The sequence below is a fragment of the Manis pentadactyla genome, chromosome 7 (genome assembly GCF_030020395.1).
Source record: "Manis pentadactyla isolate mManPen7 chromosome 7, mManPen7.hap1, whole genome shotgun sequence".
NCBI classification, from domain to species: Eukaryota; Metazoa; Chordata; class Mammalia; order Pholidota; family Manidae; genus Manis; species Manis pentadactyla.
The window spans coordinates 143,386,914-143,411,577 of record NC_080025.1 but is presented as its reverse complement, the minus strand read 5'-3'; the positions used below and the strand labels follow the sequence as shown (position 1 = coordinate 143,411,577).

The 24,664-nt window shown below is 46.1% G+C and overlaps 1 protein-coding gene across 8 annotated transcripts in view; it reads right to left on the bottom strand.

Annotated features, from left to right (window-relative positions):
* Positions 1 to 1,964: 1,964 nt before the first annotated feature.
* REPIN1 (replication initiator 1) overlaps positions 1,965 to 24,664 on the bottom strand; it is a 44,032-nt gene continuing 21,332 nt past the window's right edge. Inside the window, exons 1-3 of one of the 8 annotated variants that reach the window (XM_036899454.2) lie at positions 6,973 to 7,461; positions 6,106 to 6,303; positions 1,965 to 4,741 (exon numbers count right to left, since the gene is read on the bottom strand). In XM_036899454.2, the coding sequence (XP_036755349.2) occupies positions 3,015 to 4,741; positions 6,106 to 6,303; positions 6,973 to 7,285 (2,238 nt within the window). In that variant the 5' untranslated portion in view covers positions 7,286 to 7,461 and the 3' untranslated portion in view covers positions 1,965 to 3,014. The other 7 variants (XM_057504892.1, XM_057504895.1, XM_057504896.1 and 4 more) reach the window with 7 other exon arrangements.

The window sequence follows — 24,664 nt, the reverse complement described above, 5'->3', positions numbered from 1 at the left end:
CCAAGGGTATTTCAAGGACAGAAAGAATGAAGCAGAAGAATGAAGAAGACAGGAAAAAATAGATCTGGGATCCTATTTCTGCTCAGCAAAAAAATAATAGTTACATATGTATGTTTGCAAGTGCACAGGGAAAAATGTCTAGGATATCCTCAAACTCTTTATATGATGGAAAGAAAACATAGTAGGTGGGAGAAATGAAGGACTTCCATGTTTAAAAAAAATCTAAAAATGTTTAATTTTGACAAGATAATTTAATGGTTTTATCATCATAGAAGAAAAAAAAATTAAACCCTGGATTCTTCAGCATAGGAGGGTAGCTCCGATCAGCAGAGCACTGTACCTTCCAACCCGGGCAGTTCCTCCTTCAAGACTGTCCGCATGTGGCATGCTGAGCGAGGACTTGGGAACCACCGGGCCCCTGAGGGACCCAGGAAGGACCATAGGCAAGTTCACTCTGTCCCAGCTTTGCCAGCCCCTCAAGGCCACTTCTGTGGCTTCCCCTGAGGTGTGGACCTCCCCTCACCATCTCTACCAAAAGCACTAGCAGCACAGCACTAGAGGACACTCAGTGCCTGCCCTCCCACACACCATGCATTTCCATTAAAGGTAATGATTTTTTTTTTAAGTCAGGACCCCTGGTCAGATTCCCTCTCCCTCAAACTTTCCCCCAAGCCCCCAATTCTAACTCCAGATTCCTGATGACCTGTCTTCTGCTCTCCCCATCATCCCCAGTCTCCTGCTCTATACCCGTCATGACCATTTACCTACTTTCCTGGCCAACCCTCTAAAAAAGGATTGCTTCCATTTCCTTGAAGCCCTGGAATCCCTAAAAGAGACATATTTAAGTGAAGCTTTCTTGAGATAACACCTCCAGGCTCTTAGCCATCAGTTACTGAGGTTTTAAGTGGCCCTATAATCCCATAAACCATAAACCAATGAGAACTCCATCCAGCAGATGCAGCAGTGGTCAAGAGCAGATTCTAGGAGTCAGACCAACCTGAGTTTGAATCACCTCTGGTGATTACCACTTTGCAAGGTGCCCCTCACATAAACTGTAGTTATTATGATGACCCAGACTCTGCTAGGTGCTGAGGATCTAGCAGAGATTACTATGCTTCCATCCTACATACTTGGAGCCCAACACACCACCATCCATCTCTCTCATTATTTGTATACATACATATGTCCTCTCCAGACTTAGGCAAGCTCTTAGGGGTAAAGACCTGGGTCTTATTTTTGTCAACCCCTGGTTTTCATCTCTATCCATATCAAGCACACAGTCGTCATTTAGTAATTACCTTCCTCCAAAGCAGCAGCACACTCCATTCATCCAGCAGAGATGCAGCAGTGGTCAAGAGCAGATTCTAGGAGTCTGAATTTGAATCTGAGTTTGAATCACCTCTGGTGATTACCACTTTTACCACCTTGAACACGTCTTCATCTGTAAAAGAGCACCTACCACCCAAGGACTATGTGAGGTAATGCAAAGAACTTCTTTGCAAGGTGCCCCTCACATAAATTGTAGTTATTATGACTCAGACTCTGTGCTAGGTGCTGAGGATCTAGCAGAGATTACTGAGACTGGCAGGAAAAGGGCCTATTAATAACAGGCAGATTGGCAGGGAAGCACACATAGTAACAGATGTGGGGAACTGTAGCAGGCCAGCCAGGAAGGCACTGCAGGCAGGATCAAACCAGGCCTTTTCCTCCTGATAACTATCACCCAACAAATCTGACTTGACCCTACAGAGTCTGAACCCCTAGAAAACTAGCCCCATTTGCTGAGTGCCTGGCCACCCCAGAGAAGAAATGGAGGTAGGGTGCATTGGAACTCAACAGGTCAGGACGCTTAGCCTGTTATTCAGCCGCCACAGCCCCCTCAAACCCTCCCTTTCCCAGAGAATAGTGTGTTGCTTGTCACCCAAATTCCACAGTCCCCCAGGAGAAAGGAACTTCTCAGACACTGACTCTAAAACCAATTCTTTATTCTCTAGCTTGAAATGGAGGATAAGTTGTTCCATTTAGTTAGAGAACAGAACAAGGCCCTACAGGTAGAAATTACAGGAAAGCAGATTTCATTCATTATAAGGAAGAATTTCTAACAATTAGAATTGTCTTATAATAGAACTAGACCCTCAGAAGGTGGGGACTCCCTGTCACCTAAGTGTTCAAGCAGAGGCTGGGCATCCATATGCTAGAAATATTGAAAAGGGAACTCACCCCTATCATCTGTCACCCATTATCAATGGGGCAGTCCTTTCCACACGTTGACTTCTTGAAGGAGTGGAGGAGGTGGGTTGGGGGTTCAGAAAAAAGCCTGGACAAGCGCCGCTGATAGGCAGGGGATGCTCTAAGTGCTGGTGGATAAAGCAAGTAGACCAAAGGGGAAATGCCCTGGAGAGTTGATCTCAGGGAGGAAGGGGACAAGCCGAGCACTAATAGCAGACAGATCTCTCCAAATCTGGGTGCCTGTGCAGGGGCAGCAGGAAGCAAAGGGACGGAGTGGGACAGGTTAGAGCAGCTCAGCTCTGCTTTGCCTCCTGGTGCTGGAAAAGACCCAAGCGCTGCCTAACAAGGCCAGCAGGTTCTCCCAAAGGCACCCAGCTGGTCCACTTTTCCTCCCAAGCCCTCGTTTACTAATGACTGTACCACACCTACTTCCAAAAAATTAGCTGAAGGAACTCATAATAAAAGACAAGGACATTAAGGCGTTAACACCAGAGAAGGGTCTTCCTGTCCCCTGGGGCCTTCTCCAGCTGGAGGGGGGGGCTCTAAGAACAGGTGGAGCTGCTATTGCTACTTTTCCAGGGCACAGGATGGTCAGGAGGGACCCTTAGCAAACACCAGCTGGAGGCCGGGGCCCTGTGTTCTGCAAGGAGGGCCCTCCCTCTCCGGGGCCAGCTCACAGCCCTCTCCCTCCCGCCCCTCCACCGGCAGCGGCAGGGGCGCTGGGGCCGGGAGAATGCCACCGGCCACTCTCCCTCTGCCCCCCGGCCTCCGCAGCCCCTGCCCTCTCAGACGTCATGCTTCTTCTGATGGGCCAGGAGCTTCTCCTCGTCGTCAAAGGTCTGGCCACAGATGGCGCAGCAAAATGCACCGTCACGGATGTGGCTCTTGCGGTGGGTGATGAGATTGGACTTCTGGCTGAAGCTGCGGTCGCAGTCAGGGCAGGCGTAGGGGCGCTCTCCCGTGTGGATGCGCCGATGGGACACCAGGTTGGACTTCTGGCTGAAGGCTTTGCCGCAGTCCGGGCAGACGTAGGGCTTCTCGCCGGTGTGGATGCGCCGGTGGGCTGCCAGGTAGGGCTTGTGGCGGAAAGCCTTGCCGCAGTCCGGGCAGACGAAGGGCCGCTCAGGGGCGTGGTCGCGCCGGTGGGCTGCAAGGTGGCTGCCCTGGGAGAAGCGGCGCCCGCACTCCTCGCAGGCGAAGGGCCGCTCGCCCGAGTGGACGCGGGAGTGGGCCACCAGGTGGGTCTTCTTGCCGAAGTTCTTCCCACACTCCGCGCAGGTGAAGGGCCGCTCGCCCGTGTGCTGCCGCTGGTGGGCCCGCAGGAAGCGCTCCAGGCGGAAGCTGCGGCCACAGTCTTCACAGCTGTAGAGGGAGGGGGGCGCTCCCGCCTGGTCCTGTGCCGGCTCTCCTGGGGGCTCCAGCAGCGGCGCCGGGGCCGGCTCCTGGGCAGATTTCAGTGGGGCCTGCGGGGTGCGTGCAGATGAGGGCTCCTGGGGGCCTGCAGGAAGCTGGGGGCTCCCCGAGCCGGGGGTGCCCTGCACAGACCCTTCCGATCGCTTGTGGATCTTGCTGTGAGACAGAAGGTTGGGTTTGTGGCGGAAGCGGCGTCCACACTCCGTGCACGGGTAGGGCTTCTCGCCGGTGTGGATGCGCCGGTGTGAGGTCAGGTAGGGCTTATTAGTGAAGCGCTTCCCACACTCGGGGCACTGGTGGGGCCGCTCGCCCGTATGCACACGGCGGTGGGCGATCAAATTGGGCTTGTGCCGGAAACGCTTGCCACAGCAGGCACACTGGAAGGGGCGGTCTACAGCGTCTCCACCAGGCCGCGGGGCCGTCACTGCGGGCCGGCCCCTGGGCCGAGGCCCAAGGGCTTTGGCTGCCGCCGCCTCCAGAGCTTCAGCTACGTGAACCCGCTTGTGAGCAACTAGTTGGTCCCACTGGGAAAAGCTGCGGCCACAGTTGCCACATATAAAGGGCCGGGCCTCAGGAGCAGGGGGGTGGCACCGCCGCAGATGAGCCCGAAGCTGCTTTCGGCGCCAGAAGCGTCTCTCACATTCAGGACAGGCCACGGGCCGCTTTGCAGCTGAGTGGGCCCGCAAATGCAGAACCAGGGCCACCCAGCCTCGGAAACTCTGCCCACAGAGGTGGCAGGCAAAGCCCAGGTCTGGGGTGGCAGCAGCATGGACCTGGCAGTGCAGTGCCAGGAAAGGGGCATGTCGGAAGCGATGGCCACATTCAGGACAGGCCAGGGGCAGCCGGGCCTGGCAGTGTCGGACATGAAGCCACAGGGCCACCCAGCCTGGGAAGTGCCTTCGACAGTAGGCACAGCGATGGGCCCTACTGGGGGACTGGCTACCCGAGTGGGCCACAGAGGTGCCCTGTGACCTCAGCCCGCCGGACTCCTTCTCCGGGGTTGGAGCGGACTGCTGGGAGGGCCCAGAGAGCCTGGGCCGGGCAGGGCCCGTGGCCAGGGTGCCCCTGCAGCGGCGTTCCAGCATGGGTTCTTCCTCTGCTGAAGGTGGAAAAGCAGAGTCATTCCTGAGGTCAACTCATCCTGCCCTGGCTCCTCCCTGCCCGTCCCAGGCCCGAGAGGAGCTCGCCCCTCTGAACTCCTTGGGCCCTTGAATCTGGATTACTCTTCTATTTCCTTGTATGTTTTAGGCTTCTAGATACCCTTTCAAGTATATTTGTCTTCAGTCTTTATTGACCCTGGAAACTACGAGAAGGTAAGCACTTTGATACTTCTTGGAATCCCCCACATCTGCTGTAGAGTAAACACTCAGAGCTGGCTGCACAAACATTCCTGCCTCTCCCTACCATGCTTAATGCTTTTCCAAGGGCTTCCCTGCTGCCCTCTGCTTGTTTCTGCTGTTTCCTATTGCCTCAGCTGAGCTTCACAGCAACACTGTGAGGCAAGGTGAGCAGACATTAAGCCCCCCGTCTGATAGATGAAGCAACGGTGAGGCATAAAAGGTGACGGGACTTGCCTGATGAGACACAGTAGACCAGCAGCAAAACCAAGACTAGGGCACAGGTCTTCTGAACTCCCAGGCCAGTGTTCTTGCCTCTACAACACCTGGGTTGGTAAAGATCTCACAGAAAGAAATGCCTAGAGCCCTTCATTCTTATTATCCTCTTCTGGGCTCAAATCATATCACGGGGGCACATGTTCTGACTTCCTGACCTCAGTTTCTTGGGGTAGAAGTCAGGAAAGCAGTGAGAACAGCTCTCCTCAGGCACAGGAGGGGAGCGCTAGACGCTACTCCTAGTCCAGCATAACGCCAGGCCACCACCTGTCCAGACTGTGCCCACATTCTGCCTGCCTGCCCTCCTCCACCCACACATACAATTAGGACATCGCAGGAAGCAAAGTTATCCCAAATCCAAGGAACACCCACAGCCTGCTGCCCTCAGGGGCCCAGATCCCTGACCCTGAACTCCGTCAGGGTGGTAGGGATTATTGGGGCAGAAGGGAAGAAGAGATTGTAATCTCTGTCCCCTGCCGCATTTTATGGCAACCCCACCAGGGGCTGCCCCACATTCACCTCTTCCACGGAGCAGGGGAGCCCAGATTACTGGAGAGCTTCCTACACCCACTGAGAGGTGGGATGAACTGGTGGTTAGACTCCTAAGGGGCCTTCACTGCCTGCTCAAAAGCTCCAGACACATCCTCCTAAACTCCCTAGAGCCTGACCCCTCTGGAGAAGCACAGACATGACTCATTCCCAACGGCCAGACTGAGCACAGGGAAGACTCCCAGGCTGTGAGAACGTGACCCTTCCCCCTACAGGTGACTTCTTTGCACCAGAATGGGTAGGTCTGAGCGTTGGGGCAGTGGAATGGTTTGGGTACCCAACAAAAAAGGCCAGACTCTACCCTGGAAACTTTGCAGCTGGAGATGAGGCTTTTTCCAGCTCTTCCTGGAGATGTTCCTGGGGATACTTCTGCGGCTGTAGCGCCTGCTTGCGCCCACACTCTGGTAGCCCCCAGATGTCAGAGAAAACTGCAGCAGTAAAGACACCCCTACCCCCATGGCAGAGCTCAGACCTCTGATTGCAGAGAGGCCAGCCTTACCTGTGGGCAGGGGAGAGAAAACATGCATGAGGCTCTGAGCTCCCTCTAGGGCAGTCATCTTTGTGTCCTCGGCAGCCACAACCCCTCCCCCACCCAAGCCCCACACCCGCCGGCAGAGTGACCTGAATAGTTACTGGTGTAATAAATGAACGTGCCCCTTCACCAAGGAAGTGCTTGACTGCCTTTGGGGGTCACTTCCTCCAGTGGTAAGGTCATAGCACGAATTCTCCATGTTGATGGCCAAAGGACGGCTGATGGTAGACTCCGGAATCCCTGCGGTTCCCCTTCCCCCACCCTCCTTCCAACAGGAATTCCAGGACCGTTTCCCAAGGGGCTGCACAGGGCGAGCTGGTGTGGCCAGGTCTCGGTCAGAATCCCCATACGCACTCTGGACGGCAATGGACCATGAAGACCCCACACCCCGCTTTTGTATTCGGTCGTGTACCCCGTCCACGTTCGCGGACACACGGCTAGGCACTCCCCGAGAGGGCCCTTGGGTCCCCACGCAACGCGCAGCTCGCGGAGCCTGTGCGCAGGTGCGCGGGCTCGCCCCCCCAAACGGTCCAGCGGTGTCCCCCCCTCAACAACGCACACTTGGTCACGCGCCCGGCAGGTAGGGCCGCCCCCGCCACGGGCCCGCGTGGACCCCGCGCCCTGCCCGGGACGAACCTCTCCGGCGGGGCGTGCGGAGGCGCGTGGCGCGTCCATGAGGCCGGAACGCCGGCGCCGGCGGCCGCGCTCCCCACCCCGCCGCGGCGACAGCAGCAGGTTCGAGTTCACAACTGCCAGGCCCGTGCCCAGCCCCCCCGCCGGTTCCCAGCGCCACGTGACTACAGGCGCTGCCGAGGGTCAGTCCCGGGCGCGGGCCGGCGGCCGGGGCCGGAGAGCGAGGCGGGCGGCAGGGCCGACCTAGCGTGGCCAGTCGCCCCCAGCGCCCCCTCGAGGGCCAGGGTTCGCCCCCCGGGGCCGACTCGGGAGCCATGGCGACCGCAGCCCTGATTTTCCGGGACAGGCCCGGCTCAAGTTTCCCGACCCTTTGTCCCTACGGAGATGTGCGTCCCTGGGCGACCGCGTGGCCAGACCGCGGTGACCCGGCTGGACCCAGCCTCGCCTTCCGAGAGGGCGCTCCCCGCCTGCGCCTCCCCTGCCCTGCCCCGCCAACGCCGGCGTCCACCTTCGGCCTCCCCGCGGCCGGGCGGCGAGGCTGACCCCAGAGTCAGCTTCTGGTTTGTTTAGAAGTGGGGAAAGGAAAGGCCCGATCGTGTGAACTTTGAAAAGGGAATGCCCGATATTCTGGAACTAGTGAAGAGCAGGCGTCCCGGCGTCCCATTGCCGCGCGGCCTGGCCGAGGGGCCGTCCTCGCGGCGAGGTCGCTGCGCTTGCAAACACCGCGCGAGTGCGGAGGCAGGTGGGGGCCTGCGCCCGTGACTCACCCACGAGCAGGTGGGCCTGACCGAATGCACGAAACTCTTACTGGGTTTTCAGGCTAGTAGTTTCATGTACTTTTATGCTTTTCAGCAAAGGCAATTTTTAAATTGTACAGCCAGTTTTAAAACAAAAAATCTGTTGCACAAATAGGGCATAGAATACAAACATCTCTCATACGTTTCCTTCTTCGAGTCAATTACATTTAATATTTTGGTATGTATCTTTTTTTTATGCTTTATTTTTTTCTATGCATGTTTGACATAATTGGCATAACACCTTGCAAAGATGTATTCTGCCCTTTTCACTTAAAAATATTGTGAATTTTCTCCCATTTTATTAGATATTCTTTTATAACATGATTCTTAATGGCAGCATAAGTATGCAAATAAATTGTTTATAAATTTGTTTTTCTATATCGTTACAGGTTCATCTTTTATTGCACATGCCTGGTTTAAAAATTCATGAAGTGAGAAACAGATAAAAGCCAAAGTATATATTTTTTAATGTTTTCTAATTATTTTCTAGGAAAATATATTAGTTTTCCCTTGAGAAATGCTCATTTCTCCATATCCTTGATAACACAGTCTTTTCAAATTTAATTCAAAGTCATTATTTCTCATTGCTTCGAATTTCATTTCTTAGATTAATTACTATTTAGCATACTTGTTTTTTTACATATTTATTACTCATTTGTATTTTCTTTTTTGTGAATTTGCTCATGTCCTTTTGCCCTCTTTTCTATTTGTCCGTTGCTAAAAGTTGGGAAATTCGTTTTATTTCACATTGGGGGCTTACTCCTTATACAGCAAAGGCTTTTATGGTTTCTTATATATAAATGTCACATATAGAGCAGCCACCCCACCCCAAATTAAATTTTATATTTGTATTTTTATCACAGAACATAAGTTTTAATATCTAGTAGTGTAAGTACTCCCCTCCCACACAGATTCCTTTTTTTTTTCTCCAAAACTTTCTTGGCTATAACTACTCATTTTTTCTTCCAGATGACCTTTAGAATTTATCAGTATTTTTAAAAATTTCTTGTTATTTTAAAAATCCATTTGAAGAGATTTAAGATTCATGTCTCTCCATTTAGTCAGGCTTTATTTTACCCCTCAGCCAAGTTTTCTATTTGTATATTGAGTGTATAACTTTTATACTTTTCATAAATAAAGTTCACAAGTATGAAAAAACACCTTTGTCAGGTCATACAGTTGTGTTCAAAAATACGGTTATAACATATCGCAGAATACATGACAGGTTTGGTAGTTACAGAAGAACGGATTGTTCTATCATCAGTGCAGTCAGAATACAGTCCAGTTTTTACCTAAATACTTGGAATGATAGTTCATGTTTAAGGAGTCCTTACTTGCAAACTTGGCAATAAACTCTGCAAATCCTTATCTCATTTAATCCTGTTAACAGCCCTAGGCAACTGCTCTTCCAGTTCTCATTTTACAAATGAAGCTAAGGCTCAGAGATGTTAAGGAATTTGCCCAAGGCCACGCAGCTAGAGAGTGGCTGATAGGAACCCAGCCCCACTCTAACCACTGAAGTTGTCTGTGGAGAAAAGCACCACTGCTGGGCCCAGCACCGTGATTGTGAAATACCTGTCAGTTCAGGAGTAAATGTGGCCATCCCATGCTACTTGATTACTGCACTCCCACAACACCTCAGAGACTCCCAAAACATCCTTATCTGTCTGGAACCAAACTTTCTCAGCAGAAAGGCTCTGCACTTAAGCAAAGCCCTCAACTACTCCCTCCCTGCCCAGCACCACTGGAAGATGTATCTTCTCCCCAGTCAGGAGTTCACCACCTACCGTAACTTCCGCCTTCGGCATGGTCCAAGGAAATGGGGCCTTTGCTCCGCAGGCAGAAAATGAGTGGCACAGGAGTTGGGCCGTATTCCTGAGCCTTTATCCAGCCAGAAATCCTAGGCCTTGCTATTGGGGACTATCTGTAAGAGGGTAGACTGCATCCCCTGCCCCCACCTGCGGCTCCACTGTCAGTCCTCCCCACAGGACCCACCCTTACACCCAGCAGATACTCCAGCAGCACCCAGCAGCTGCTACTCTGCCAGGTGCCGGGCCGGAAGGTCCGTGCTGTCTCTCCCCGACGTGCAAGGATGTTGAGAGGGCTTCTAACTCTGGTTTAGTGATGGAAATACCTCTTCAGTTAGTACTTCATGTGACATAAAACCAAATGCTTGTTGATAACTTCTGAGTGGATGACAGTTGAAACGCTGGAGGACACTGTAGAGCAAGAGAGAAGAAAGGAAAACTTGACTCAGATGGGACTTACTTGAACTTCTGTCAACGCCTGCTTCAGACCGTCTCCCAGAGACAGATGTGGAAACTCCCAGAGCCCGTTCCACGGTGTCTGCGGCCAGTTTGCGGAGGAGACAGAAAGCACAGACCACATCTGCTGCCCACCCGGGGACGGTCACTTGTGCCTGCTCGCCCAGCCCTCCCCCCACTGCGTTCTCCTGCCATCTGCACCTTGAAAAAAAGCAGCTGTGGCCTAAACTGAGAAAGGCCCTGACTCCAAGGCCGGCATCTCAGCCAGGTCACGTGGAGACGCTTCAGGAAAAGATCAAAGTGCTCCTACTTCTGCAGTTCTGGAAGTACCTTCAAATGCATGAACGCATACAGAACGTATGGCAAGGACAGCCACTTGACTGAGAGCAAATGTCACCCCGCAAACCGTTGCACACCATGTTCTAGGAGTCTGTTTTTCTAAGAATAAAACAACATAGCTGGGCAAAGGGAAACCGGGTAGCCATCTCAGGTTTCCTGTGGCGAGCCCTAGTGTTGGGGTGCCCTGTGGTGGTAAGGCCCGCATACCGCTTCTCGCCTCTCACCAGTGCCTCTCCGTAGCCTGGCCCTGCAGCAGCCAGCCCTGTTGTTCCTGCTCCCCGGGCCCCACGGAGTCCCAGCTCTCTTACCCGCCTGACCCTTTGAAACATAGATCAGGTTGCTCACTTCACATTTTGGAAACATGGCAAACTGCTGCCCCAGCTCCTCAGGTTCCAGCCGCTCTGACGGGACTGCCTCCCCACTTCTGGCCCTTTGCAGTCCTCTGGCGCTCTGCCCAGCCACAACTGCTTGCTCCCAGCTTAAGGCCTTTGGAGCTGCTGTCCCTTCTGCCTTGAATGCTCTTCCTCCAGATCTCTGTAGAGCTTACTCTATTCAGAGTTAGGCTCAAGTATCCTCTTCTCGAAATGTGCTTCCCAGTGAACCCCTCTCCTCTCCACACCCTCCACCTGTATGAGTTTCCTGTGGTCACTATAACAAATTAGCACAAACGTGGTGCCTTATGACAATGCACAGTTATTCTTATAGTTGTGGAGGTCAGAAATCCACAATCAGTTTCACTGGGTGGAAATCCTGGTGTCAGAAGGGCCATGTTCCCTACAGGGACTCGAAAGGGGCATCTGTTTCCTCCTCACCTTTTGCAGCGGCTTGGCCTCGGGGCCCCTCCCTCCACCGGAAGCCAGCGTCTCGCTTCAGTTGTCCCCTGTCTCTGCTGTAGTCAGACCTCCCCCTGTCTCCCTCTGAGGAGGGACACCTGTGATTACATCCAGGGTCCACCCAAACAATCCAGTATAAGAATACAGGCAAATACAAATTAAAATTAAGAAAACTGTTTGAATTCCCCCTGGTGCAAAAAAGGAGAGACTCTCTACCTCTTCCTTTACAGCATTTTCTTTGGAAAACCTGTCACTGTGAATTTTTCTCTGCCCCTTTGAGATGTATGTAAATCTTTCTAAAAGCCACATAAGCCTCTGGCTGGCTTACAACCCAGCACTCTGTCTCAAGGACCTGGGAGCCATGCCATCTCTTTGGAATGTGAACAGCAAGGGAGCTAGTGGCCTGCCTCCCAGTCCCCGGGGAAGGGGGGCCTGACTCCTGTGCGCACCCGGCTCCAGGCTACAGACCCACCTCCTGTCATAAAGGCATGAGAACTGTATTTTCCCTCTGGATGAAGGTGATCAGCTAACACAGGTGGCTACTCCGATCACCAGGTGAATCGTCAGTCCCTGCCTGAGGACTAGCTCTGGTTCATCTTGACAACATGTATACGGGTTGCATCTGCTGGCCTGTGTGACAGGGTGAGATTGTGTTCTGCCTTCAGTGTCTTACTGGATTGCCTGTGCTGTGCATCTCTTTCTGGTTTAATGTTTATTCAATAATAAAACTGTTCTTTCTCTTTACCTATGTGGAGAGCTATTCTGTGTTGGCAAATCTTGTTTTTAATTATATTTCCCCAACCTAACCTCCCCATCTCGAAATTCTTTGTTTAGCCCCCTCCTCAGTCCCTTTTGCCATACAAGGAGCATTCACAGGTTCCAGGGATCAGGAGCTGGTCAGGGCTGCTTCTCAGCCCACAGCTCCCTCCCGTCACACCCATCACTTCCCGGCCCCCTCCTTGGCTTTACTGCTCTTCAGAGCTCTTATCACTGGCCTGAAACTGTTTAGATATGTACTCATTCAGGTCTTTTTTTGTCTAGTGAGCCACACAAGGCAGGGACTTGGCCTGTGTTTTCAACCACCAAGTAGCCCATGACATGGTGACATCATAAGGATCATAAGATGTCAGGCCCAGGAATGAGGAGATGTAAGCTGATCATACAGTTGAGCGAATGTGATTAGACTACACTGAATTCCTAAGCAACAGGCTGAGCCAACTGTTTACCAGTAAACCTCAAATTCTCTTCCCTTGGCTACTGCTTATTAAGTGGGTGACAGGAGTCTGCCAGCACTTTTAGTGAGAGAAAATACCACTCTTATTTCGAGAAAAACTCCAAAAAACTTGAGTTTTTTCAAGCTCACCATCTCCATCAAACTCTCCTGCTTGAAGGGCTCTGACTGTAGGCAGCAGTGCTGTGAACCTATTCTTTTACCTGCAAGATTGTTCTAGAATAAGTGGAATGCAGGAACTTTCAGGGAACCTCTGGCCCTGAGGGAAACTGACACGTCCAGTCACAGGCTCAGCAGGAAGAGGGCGCTCTACACCCTGGCGACCTCGGTGATTTGGTCTGAGGCCCACACATGGCCAGGAAAAACTGCACCAGATCATCTCAGGCAAGAGAGGAGGTCCTTGACTGGACGCAGAAATCTATAATTTTACCCTTTTAAGGTCAAATCTCATTATGACGATGCTGTGTTTCTACTCTGGCATCAGGATCTGTTTTGTTCAACTTAATTCAAAAGATGGACTTACAAGTCAGTGTGTATCTGTTCTTAGTTTAAAGTATACTAAAAGCCAAGCTTGCTTTGGGAACACAAGGCAATTGTAATCCGCATCTCAGTGATGTCTCTGAAGTTTAGCAGATGAGGCATATCTTCAAGTGTTTGTTTCCTGTGAGTGGCATGTGCTGGTCTTTGGGAAGCCCCTATACACGTTCACCATGTAATGAAAACACTGCCTGTTCCCTCAGCTCCTTCCTACCTGAACTCCTCTCGAATAAAACCACTTGGAGACTTGGAGGAAGCACAGCGCAAATCTGGCTTCCACTTGCTGCCTTCCGATCAGCTCCAAGACCAAATCTGGGTCGCAGCCTCGTGCGGTGCCTTTGGAATTGACCAGGGAAGTCTGAGGTTCTCGGCACTGGTTTGCCTTTGCTGTCTTAAAACAGGAGAAGAGAGTTTCCTTTTAACAGGATTTAAGGTTCATTTTTTGGATTTTTTAGAAATCACAACAACATATTCACTACATAGCAACATTCTACTAAATTACTACCTTGGACAAATAATGTACTATGTAAAATCAATTGTAAAAAGAACATTTGAAAAGTATTGACCTTCCCAGCCTCTGAACCAGCCTGCGTGCCTTCCTCTGGCTGAGACGCCGCTCGCCGGATGCGCCTGCTCTGGGTTTGTTCTAACAGACACGCACGCGGCAGCAAACTGGCGTGATTCATGCGTCAAAGGGAGTGAGAAGAGGTTCTTAGGGTTAAACCAAGAATCTACAAGTGATCACAGATTACTGCAAATACATAAGAAAAATAATTCCACAGCCCCGTTATTTGAAAAAAAGGGGGCGCTCACTAGGTTTAAAGGCCCTAGCTCACAGCTCACGCTCACCATCTCCATCCAGCGGTAAATCCCTGAGAGGTTCAGAGGGCCCGCGGTGGGGTCTGTGGGACTTTCAGGTGGGCATTTGTCTTCTGATCACTTTGATTTAGGAAAATATTTTGCACTCATGAAGCTGACTTTTTAAATATACTTCATAGAAGTGAAAATTCATTTTATTAATTTGCTGAATTTCCTTGAGAGAGTAATTATAAATTTTAAAATGTTAATAGTATGTTAAATTAATGTTAAAGTGTATCCACTGATTCAAATCGTTTCATTTCCTGTCACATTAAAATATTAAAAATGGTATCCTGATTTCTTACCCTTTTTTGGAGATAAATGATAGGAATTTCAAAATGTTTATTATTCCCAAAAAGGCAATTTTTACTTTTTTCAGCTTAGCGTTAGCCATCCTAGCCTTGTTCTTTTGATCACAAAGCACCTGATTATTGCATCACATAGACAAAAACTTGGTTTTTCAAACCATCAGGCTGAGTACGTAGCACTGCCTTAGGAGAGGATTTCCTCTGGGTGTGAGTAAGTTTGCTGGAGCTGCCTTAACAAAGTACCACACACAGGGTGACTTGGACAACAGAAATTCATTCTCTTACAATTCTGGAGACTAGAAGGCCAAGGCCAAGCAGTCGGCAGAGTTGGCTCTTCTTTCCTTGACTTGCGGATGACCGTCTCCTTGCTGTGTCCTCACACAGTCTTCTCCTCTGTGTCCTAATCTCCACTTATAAGGACACCAGTCATACTGGATTGGGGTCCACCCATATGACCTCTTTTTACCTTAATTACCTCTTTAAAGGCCCTGTCTCCAAACACAGACACATTCTGAAGTACTGGGGGTTAGGCCTTCAATATATGAATTTTAGGGGCACACATCTAGCCTTCAGCTATGTCTATGTACACATACACACACACACACACACATAATGTAGTGATTTTTCTTAAGTAGCCCACAAACTCTGATTAAGTATGCTGGATTTCACACACATGTATTTATCCCTACTCCCTCCCAAAACTCCATTAAAATGATAGTAAAGAAATAAAAAAATACAAATTCACAAGGAGAAAAAAGTGGAAGAGGAGACAACAGTAGACTAGACATGCATGACACGCTTTACAAGATGGTGAGGAAGGAGTGGGGGTGACTGACAGAGGAGAGAGGAATTGTTGTGGGGGGCAAGGGTCATCTACAGTGATTAGGAGACTCCATTCACTGAACCCCGAGAAGGCTCTGCACAGGAAAGCACCAGGTACACAAGAGACAAGGATGAGGCAGGGGACACAGAGGAACACCCCTACCCTTCCACCCCTGCAGGAGACTGCAGGCTTTGCCCTGTAGGAGTGGAGTCAGGTGAGGGCAAAGCCCCAACTGAGAACAGGAAGCAAAGTCCAAGTCCCCACGCTAGTGGTGGCTTCCAGCCTCGTGACCCCACTTGGCACCGGAACACAGCCAGCCTGGCTCTACTCACAGGCAAAAGCTCAGAGGACTCTTCTTTGGAAAAACTGAATGGCCAGGGAAGAAAAGACCTACAGACAACATCAACATAGATAATACCAATAGAGATAATACCAATGATCCATCATTCAAACAACAAAAAATCAAGTTTATTACCAGATCATCCTACATCACATCCTACCAGGTGACAAGGCCCCAAACTCCCCAAAAGCTTTCAATTGGATATTTGAGGAATACCTCCAACATGAAAGACCAAAACCACAAACTGAAAAAGGAGCAGAATGGAACATTTGAAAAAGAAATCCTATATTTGCAGAATGGCACTTTAAATAGGAAAAGGCTTTTTTATATTTAAAAAAACATAATTGAGATTTTAATTTAAAAGTTCAGTAAAAGGTATGGAACATAAGGGTGATAATATTTCTCATTTTATAAACATCAGAAATAAAAGTAGAGACATTACTACCAATTTTACAGAAATAAAAAGTATTATAGAAAAGTACTATGAACAATTGTATGCCAATAAATCAGTTAACCTAGATGAAATGAACAGTCTTAGAAACACAAAAACTACCAAGACTAAATCAAAAAGAAATAGAAAATCTGAATAGGTCTACGACTAGCAAGGAGATATAGTCAGTAATAAAAAAAAAATCCCAGCAAAGAAATGAAGATGGCTTCACTGGTGAATTCTACCAAACATTTTATTTATTTATTTTTATTAAGGTATTATTGATATATACACTCTTATGAAGGTTTCACATGAAAAAACAATGTGGTTGCTACATTCACCCATAATATTGAAACCCCCACACACCCCATTGCAGTCCCTGTCCATCAGTGTAGTAAGATGCCACAGAGTCACTACTTGCCTTCTCTGTGCTACACTGTCTTCCCCGTGACCCCACACACACCATGTGCACCAATCATGATACCCCTCAATCCCCTTCTCCCTCCCTCCCCACCCACCCTCCCCCACCCCTCCCCTTTGGTAACCACTAGTCACTTCCTGGAGTCTGTGAGTCTGCTGCTGTTTTGTTCCTTCAGTCCTGCTTCGTTGTTATACTACAAAAATAAGGGAAATCATTTGGTCCTTGTCTTTCTCCACCTGGCTTATTTCACTGAGCATAATATCCTCCAGCTCCATCCATGTTGTTGCAAATGGTAGGATTTGTTTTCTTCTCATGGCTGAATAGTATTCCATTGTGTATATGTACCACATCTTCTTTATCCATTCATCTACTGATGGACACTTAGGTTGCTTCCATTTCTTGGCTATTGTAAATAGTGCTGCGATAAACATAGGGGTTCATCTGTCTTTTTCAAACTGGGCTCCTGCATTCTTAGGGTAAATTCCTAGGAGTGGAATTCCTGGGTCAAATGGTATTCCTATTTTTAGTTTTTTGAGGAACCTCCATATTGCTTTCCACAATGGTTGAACTAGCTTACATTCCCACCAGCACTGTAGGAGGGTTCCCCTTTCTCCACAGCCTCACCAACATTTGTTGTTCTTAGTCTTTTCGATGCCAGCCATCCTAACTGGTATGAGGTGATATTCATTGTAGTTTTTATTTGTATTTCTCTGATAATTAGTGATGTGGAGCATCTTTTCATGTGCCTGTTGGCCATCTGAATTTCTTCTTTGGAGAATTGTCTCTTATATCCTCCACCCATTTTTTAATTGGGTTATTTGCTTTTGGGGTGTTGAGGTGTGTGAGTTCTTTATACATTTTGGATGTTAACCCCTTGTTGGATATGTCATTTACAAATATATTCTCCCATACTGCAGGATGCCTTTTTGTTCTGTTGATGGTGTCTTTGCCATACCCAAGCCTTTTAGTTTGACGTAGTACTGTGTGTTCATTTTTGCTTTTGTTTCCCTTGCTCAAGGAAATGCATTCAAGAAGAAGTTGCTCATGTTTATAGTCAGGAGATTGTTGCCTATGTTGTCTTCTAAGAGTTTTATGCTTTCATGACTTACATTCAGGTCTTTGATCCATTTCGAGTTTTCATTTTCTTGCATGTAGCTGTCCAGTTTTGCCAACACCAGTTGTTGAAGAGGCTGTCATTTCCCCATTGTATGTCCATGGCTCCTTTATCATATATTAATTGACCATATATGCTTGGGTTACCATCTGGGCTCTCTAGTCTGTTCCATTGGTCTATCTTTCTGTTCTTGTGCCAGTACCAAATTGTCTTGATTACTGTGGCTTTGTAGTAGAGCTTGAAGTTGGGGAGCATAATCCCCCCAGCCTTATTCTTCCTTCTCAGGGTCGCTTTGGCTATGCGGGGTCTTTTGTGGTTCCATATGAATTTTAGAACTATTTGCTCTAGTTCACTGAAGAATGCTTTAGTATTTTGATAGGGATTGCACTGAATCTGTAGATTGCTTTAGGCAGGATGGCCATTTTGACAATATTAATTCTTCCTATTCATGAGCACAGGATGTGTTTCCATTTATTGGTATCTTCTTTAATTTCTCTCATGAGTGTCTTGTCGTTTTCAGAGTATAAGTCTTTCACTTCCTTGGTTAGGTTTATTCCTAGGTATTTTATTCTTTTTGATGCAATTGTGAATGGAATTGTTTTCCTGATTTCTCTTTCTGCTAGTTCATCATTAGTGTATAGAAATGCAACAGATTTCTGTGTATTAATTTTGTATCCTGCAACTTTGCTGTATTCAGATATTAGATCTAGTAGTTTTGGAGTGGATTCTTTAGGGGTTTTTATGTACAATATCATGTCATCTACAGTGACAGTTTAACTTCTTCTTTACCAATCTGGATGCCTTTTATTTCTTTGTGTTGTCTGATTGCCATGGTAAGGACCTCCAGTACTATATTGAGTAAAGTGGAGAGAGCGGACATCCTTGTCTTGTCCCCAATCTTAAAGGAAAAGCTTTCAGCTTCTCACTGTTCAGTATGATGTTGGCTGTGGGTTTATCATATATGGCCTTTATTATGTTGAGGTACTTGCCCTCTATACCCATTTTGTTGAGAGTTTTTATTATGAATGGATGTTGAACTTTGTTGAATGCTTTTTCAGCATCTATCGAGATGATCATGTGGCTTTTGTCCTTCTTTTTGTTGATGTGGTGGATGATGTTGATAGATTTCGAATATTGTACTATCCTTGCATCCCTGGAATAAATCTAACTTGATCATGGTGGATGATTTTTTTTTTTAGATAATTATTTTTTATTGAAGGGTAGTTGACACACAGTATTATATTAGTTTCAGGTGTACAACACAGTGATTCAACATTTATATACATGATAATTCTAGGTACCAGCTATCACCATACCAAGTTGTTACAATATTTTGACTATATTCCTTATGCTATACATTACATCCCGGTTACTTATTTATTTTACAATTGGAAATGTGTATATATATATATACATATTTTTTTTTTTGTGAGGGCATCTCTCATATTTATTGATCAAATGGTTGTTAACAACAATAAAATTCTGTATAGGGAAGTCAATGCTCAATGCACAATCATTAATCCACCCCAAGCCTAATTTTTGTCAGTCTCCAATCTTCTGAAGAATAACGAACAAGTTCTTACATGGAGAACAAATTCTTACATAGTGAATAAGTTCTTACATGGTGAACATTACAAGGGCAGTCATCACAGAAGCTTTCGGTTTTGCTTATGCATTATGAACTATAAACAGTCAGTTCAAATATGAATACTCATTTGATTTTTATACTTCATTTATATGTGGATACCACATTTCTCTCTTTATTATTATTATTTTTAATAAAATGCTGAAGTGGTAGGTAGATACAAGATAAAGGTAGAAAACATAGTTTAGTGTTGTAAGAGAGAAAATGTAGATGATCAGGTGTGTGCCTGTAGACTGTGTGTTAATCCAAGCTAGACAAGGGCAATAAAACATCCACGTATGCAGAAGATTTCTCTCAGAACAGGGAGGGTGAGGTTCTAAGCCTCACCTCTGTTGATCCCCAATTTCTCACCTGATGGCCCCCCTGCGACTGTGCCTGTCTTAGGTTGTTCCTCCCTTGAGGAATCTTACCGTCTCTGGCTAATCAGTCATCTTCCGGGGCCATACAGGGAAATGTGAAGTTGGTAAGTGAGAGAGAAGCCTTATTGTTTGAAAAGGTTAGCTTTTTACTTCTTTGCATATTTATGCCCTGTGGCTTCTATGCCCAGCATTTGTCTTGAGGTGTCTTTACCACTTGGAAGAATTATGATACTCGGTAAATTCGATATGAGGCACGAATTCTATTTAAGGGTTGTAGTTAGGAAGGAAGAAGAAAAGCTATAGAAGTAGCAGGCGGAAGAAAACATGGGAAGATTGATTATTTCTTTGACATATCTTCTTGTAGAGTAACTTCAGCATGTATAGGTTTTAAACTACTAATTAAATTGCGCACACACATTAACATAATAGGAGTATAGTTACATAACCAAAGCATACCTGTAATTACCAACCATCTCCAGTGAAACCAAGAAAACCAGTTAGGCACCTTAGGCATTTGTGGAAACTTATCTATGATATGGTGGATATTGTCCAACTGAACTTGAACAGTCTGAGAGAAATCAGACAAATTAAAACAGTCCATTCCTGGGGACTGTTCACATCCCTTATGTTCTTTTAACAGTAAATAGTCTGTAGTTGTAAGATTTTGGAGCGCTACAATTTGCACTTCTCCAAATTCTTGGTTGAGTTCCAACAGTATAGATCCAGTCAAATTTGTTGTTTTACTGAATGCACAGGCCAGCTTAGATATCTCCTTCCTCATTCCCATGGCAAGTCCAGGAACTGGTGGGATGAATGCATCTACAGCTGTAGCAGAGCGTGGATCTTTGTTGGGGTTTTTTGATGATCATCTTCTGGCATGAGTCTTCCCGAGAGTGCTGATGTTGGAAGTTCTTTTTCATATCATATCTTAGTTCATTTTTGGATGGATGATTTTTTATATATTTTTAAATTCAGTTTGCTAATATTTTGCTGAGAATTTTTGCATCTATGTTCATCAGGGATATTGCTCTGTAATTTTCTTTTTTTGTGGTGTCTTTGCCTGGTTTTGGTATTAGAGTGATGCTGGCCTTATAGAATAAGTTTGGAAGTATTCCCTCTTCTACTTTTTGGAAACTTTAAGGAGGACGGGTATTAGGTCTTCACTAAATGTTTGGTAAAATTCAGCAATGAAGTCATCTTGTCCCTGAATTTTGTTCTTAGGTAGTTTTTTTTATTACCAGTTCAATTTCATTGCTGGTAATTGGTGTGTTCAGATTTTCTGTTTTTTTCTGGGTCAGCCTTGGAAGGTTGTATTTTTCTAGAAAGTTGTCCATTTCTTCTAGGTTATCCAGTTTGTTAGCATATAATTTTTCATAGTATTCTCTAATAATTCTTTGTATGTCTGTGGTGTCCATAGTGATTTTTCCTTTCTCATTTCTGATTCTGTTTATGTGTGTAGACTCTCCTTTTTTCTTGATAAGTCTAGCTAGGGGTTTATCTATTTTGTTTATTTTCTTGGAGAACCAGCTCTTGCTTTCATTGATTCTTTCTACTGTTTTATTCTTCTCGATTTTATGCTCTAATCTTTATTATGTCCCTCCTTCTACTGACTTTGGGCCTCATTTGTTCTTCTTTTTCTAGTTTTGTTAATTCTGAGTTTAGACTGTTCATATGGGATTGTTCTTCTTTCCTGAGGTAGGCCTGTATTGCAATATACTTCCCTATTAGCATGGTCTTTGCTGCATCCCACAGATTTTGTGATGTTGAATTATTGTTGTCATTCATCTCCATATATTGCTTGATCTCTGTTTTTATTTGGTTATTGATCCATTGGTTATTTAGGAGCATGTTGTGACACCTCCATGTGTTTGTGGGATTTTTCCATTTTCTTTGTGTAATTTATTTCTAGTTTCATACCTTTGTGGTCTGAGAAGCTGGTTGGTACAATTTCAATCTTTTTGAATTTACTGATGCTCTTTTTGTGGCCTAGTATATGATCTATTCTTGAAAGTGTTCCATGTGCACTTGAGAAGAATGTGTATTCTGTTGTTTTTGGGTATAGAGTTCTGTGGATGCCTGTTAGGTCCATCTGTTCTAATGTGTTGTTCAGTGCCTCTGTGTCCTTACTTATTTTCTGTCTGGTTGATCTGTCCTTTGGAGTGAGTGGAGTGTTGAAGTCTCCTAGAACGAATGCATTGCATTCTATTTCCCCTTTTAATTCTGTTAGGATTTGTTACACATATGGAGGTGATCCTGTGTTGGGTGCATAGATATTTATAATAGTTATATCTTCTTGTTGGAGTGACCCCTTTATCATTATTTAATTTCCTTCTTTGTCTCTTGTGACTTTCTTTATTTTGAAGTCTATTTTGTCTGATACAAGTACCACAACTCCTGCTTTTTTTCTCCCTATTAGTTGCATGAAATATCTTTTTCCATCCCTTCACTTTTAGTCTGTGTATGTCTTTAGGTTTGAAGTGGGTCTCTTGTAGGCAGCATATAGAAGAGTCTTATTTTTTTATCCATTCAGTGGCTCTATGTCTTTTGATTGGTGCATTCAGTCCATTTACATTTAAGGTGATTATCAACAGGTATGTACTTATTGCCATTGCAGGCTTCAGATTCGTGGTTACCAAAGGTTCAAGGCTAACTTCCTCACTGTCTAAGAGTCTAACTTAACTCACATAGTATGGTATTACAAACAAAATCTAAAGGTTCTTTTTTTGTTCTCCTCCTTTTTCTTCCTTCTCCATTCTTTATATATTAGGTATCATATTCTGTACTCTTTGTCTATCTCTTGGCTGACTTTGGGGGTAGTTGATTTAATTTTGCATTTGCTTAGTAATTAATTGTTTTACTTTCTTTACTATGGTTTTATTAACCCTGGTGACAACTATTTAGCCTTAGGAACACTTCCTTCTGTAGCACTGCCTCCAAAATACACTGTAGAGATGGTTTGTGGGAGATAAATTCTCTCAGCTTTTGCTTATCTGGAAATTGTTTAATCCCTCCTTCAAATTTGAATGGTAATCTTTCTGGGTAGAGTATTCTTGGTTCGAGGCCCTTCTGCTTCATGGCATTAAATACATCATGCCCCTCCCTTCTGGCCTGTAAAGTTTCTGCTGAGAAGTCTGATGTTAGCATGATGGGCTTTCCTTTGTATGTGATCTGATTTCTCTCTCTGGCTGCTTTTAATAGTCTGTCCTTATCCTTGATCTTTGACATTTTAATTATTATATGTCTTGGTGTTGTCTTCTTTGGGTACCTTGTGTTGGGAGATCTGTGCACCTCCATAGCCTGAGAGACTATCTCTTTCCCCAGATTGGGGAAGTTTTCAGGAATTACCTCCTTGAAGACACTTTCTATCCCCTTTTCTCTCTCTTCTTCTGGTACCCCAAAATATGGATATTGTTCTGTTTGGATTGGACACACAATTCTCTCAATATTCTTTCATTCTTAGAGATCCTTTTTTCTGTCTGTGCCTCAGCTTCTTTGTATTCTTCTTCTCTAATTTCTATTTAATTTATTGTCTCCTCCACCTTATCTAATATGCTTTTAAAACCCTCCATTGTATTCCTTAATGATTGGATCTCCAACCAGAATTTGTTCTTGAGCCCTTGAATATTTTTCTGTACCTCCATGAGCATGTTTATGATTTTTATTTTGAAATCTCTTTCAGGAAGATTAATGAGATCAGTTTCATTTGACTCTTTTTCTGGTGTTTTTATGATTTTGCTTTGAATCAGGTTCCTTTGATGTTTCATATTTGTATGTGGTTCCCTCCATTGCCCAGAAGCTCTACTCTCTTGAGCTGCTCAGCCCCTGGAGCATTTTGGGGGTTCACAGGGGAGCAGTGTTGGTGCCTGGGGAGAGGAAAGAGCTGTTTCCTGCTTCCTGGCCGCTATGCCTGTCTCCACTGCCAGAAACAGTGGGCTGAACACACAGGTGTAAGCCTCTATGCTTTGTAATTGTAGTTGCTGTAGGTGGGGCTTCCCTCTGGCTGGCCTGATGCCAGGGCAGGGGCTGTTAGTTTGTAAGCCAGGGGAAGGCTGGTCAGGAGGAAGGCACAGCAGGCTGCATGTCACAGTGTGAGGCCTCGGAGCTGCATATCCAGCCATGGGGATGGAGCACCTGAAGCTCCTGAAAGTTCCCAACCTGCTGGGCAGAGTGCACCTGGACAATTTTGCCTACCTGTCCTTTCTCCTGAGCAGCAAGCTCTGTGCAGGCCTTGCCCCTTTAGCAGCCCTCTCACTTTTAGGAAGTCTCTCAGACTGCCCACCTTTCTTTTGTAGCAGAGCAGCTGGATATGGATCCCTGTTTTCCACAGCAGCTGGAATCTCAGTCTTTCCAGGTATTCTGCCTGTCTTAGCTTTCCAACACCACTAATCACCAGAGGATCATGCAGTGTATGTTTGTGTTCTCAGAGCAGATCTCCAGAGCAAGGTGTTCAGCAGTCCCAGGCCTCCACTCCCTCCCCACTCCGTTTTTATTCCTCCCACCGGTGAGCTGGGGTGGGGGAAGGGCTTGGGTTCCGCTGGATCAAGGCTTTGGTACATTACCCTGTTCCATGAGATCTGTTCTTTTCTCCAGGTGTATGCAGTCTGCTGCAACCTTCTTTCCTGTTGCTCTTTCAGGATTAGTTGTATCAATTATGTTTTCATATTATATGTGATTTTAGGAGGAGGCCTCTGTCTCACCTGTCATGTAGCCATCTTTAATCCTCTCCCTAAACTTTTGAATTTACTCCTACCAAACATCTTAAAGAACAAATACAAATCCTCCTCAAACTTTTCCAAAATATTGGAGCATAGGGAACCCTTTCTAACTCATTCTGGGAAGCTAGCATTACCCTGATACAGGAGCCAAAGACACAAGAAAACTATAGATCAGTATCCCTTATGAACATTGATTTCAAAAAAAAAAACCTCAATAAAATATCAGCAAACAGAACTCAGCAGCATATTAAAAGGATTATACACAATGACCATGTAAGATTTATTCTTGGAATGCAAGGATGGTTTGACATATGAAAATGAGTAAGTGTAATAAACCACATTAGTAGAATGAAAGAAAAAGCTACATGACCATCTCAATTGATCCACAAAAAGAATTTGAAAAATTCATTATCTTTTCATGGTAAAATCACTCAACAGACTGGGAATAAATAGAAGGAAACTATCTCAACATAATAAAAGCCATATATGACAAACTCACAGGTAACATCATACTCAATGGCAAAAACCTAAAAGCTTTTTCCACTATGATCAGAAACAAGGCAAGGAGGTCTGTTTTTATCACTTCTACTCAACACAGTACTGGAAGTTCTAATTACAGCATCTAGGCGAGCAGGAGAAATAAAAGGTATCCAAATTGGAAAAGTAGAAGAAAAATTATCA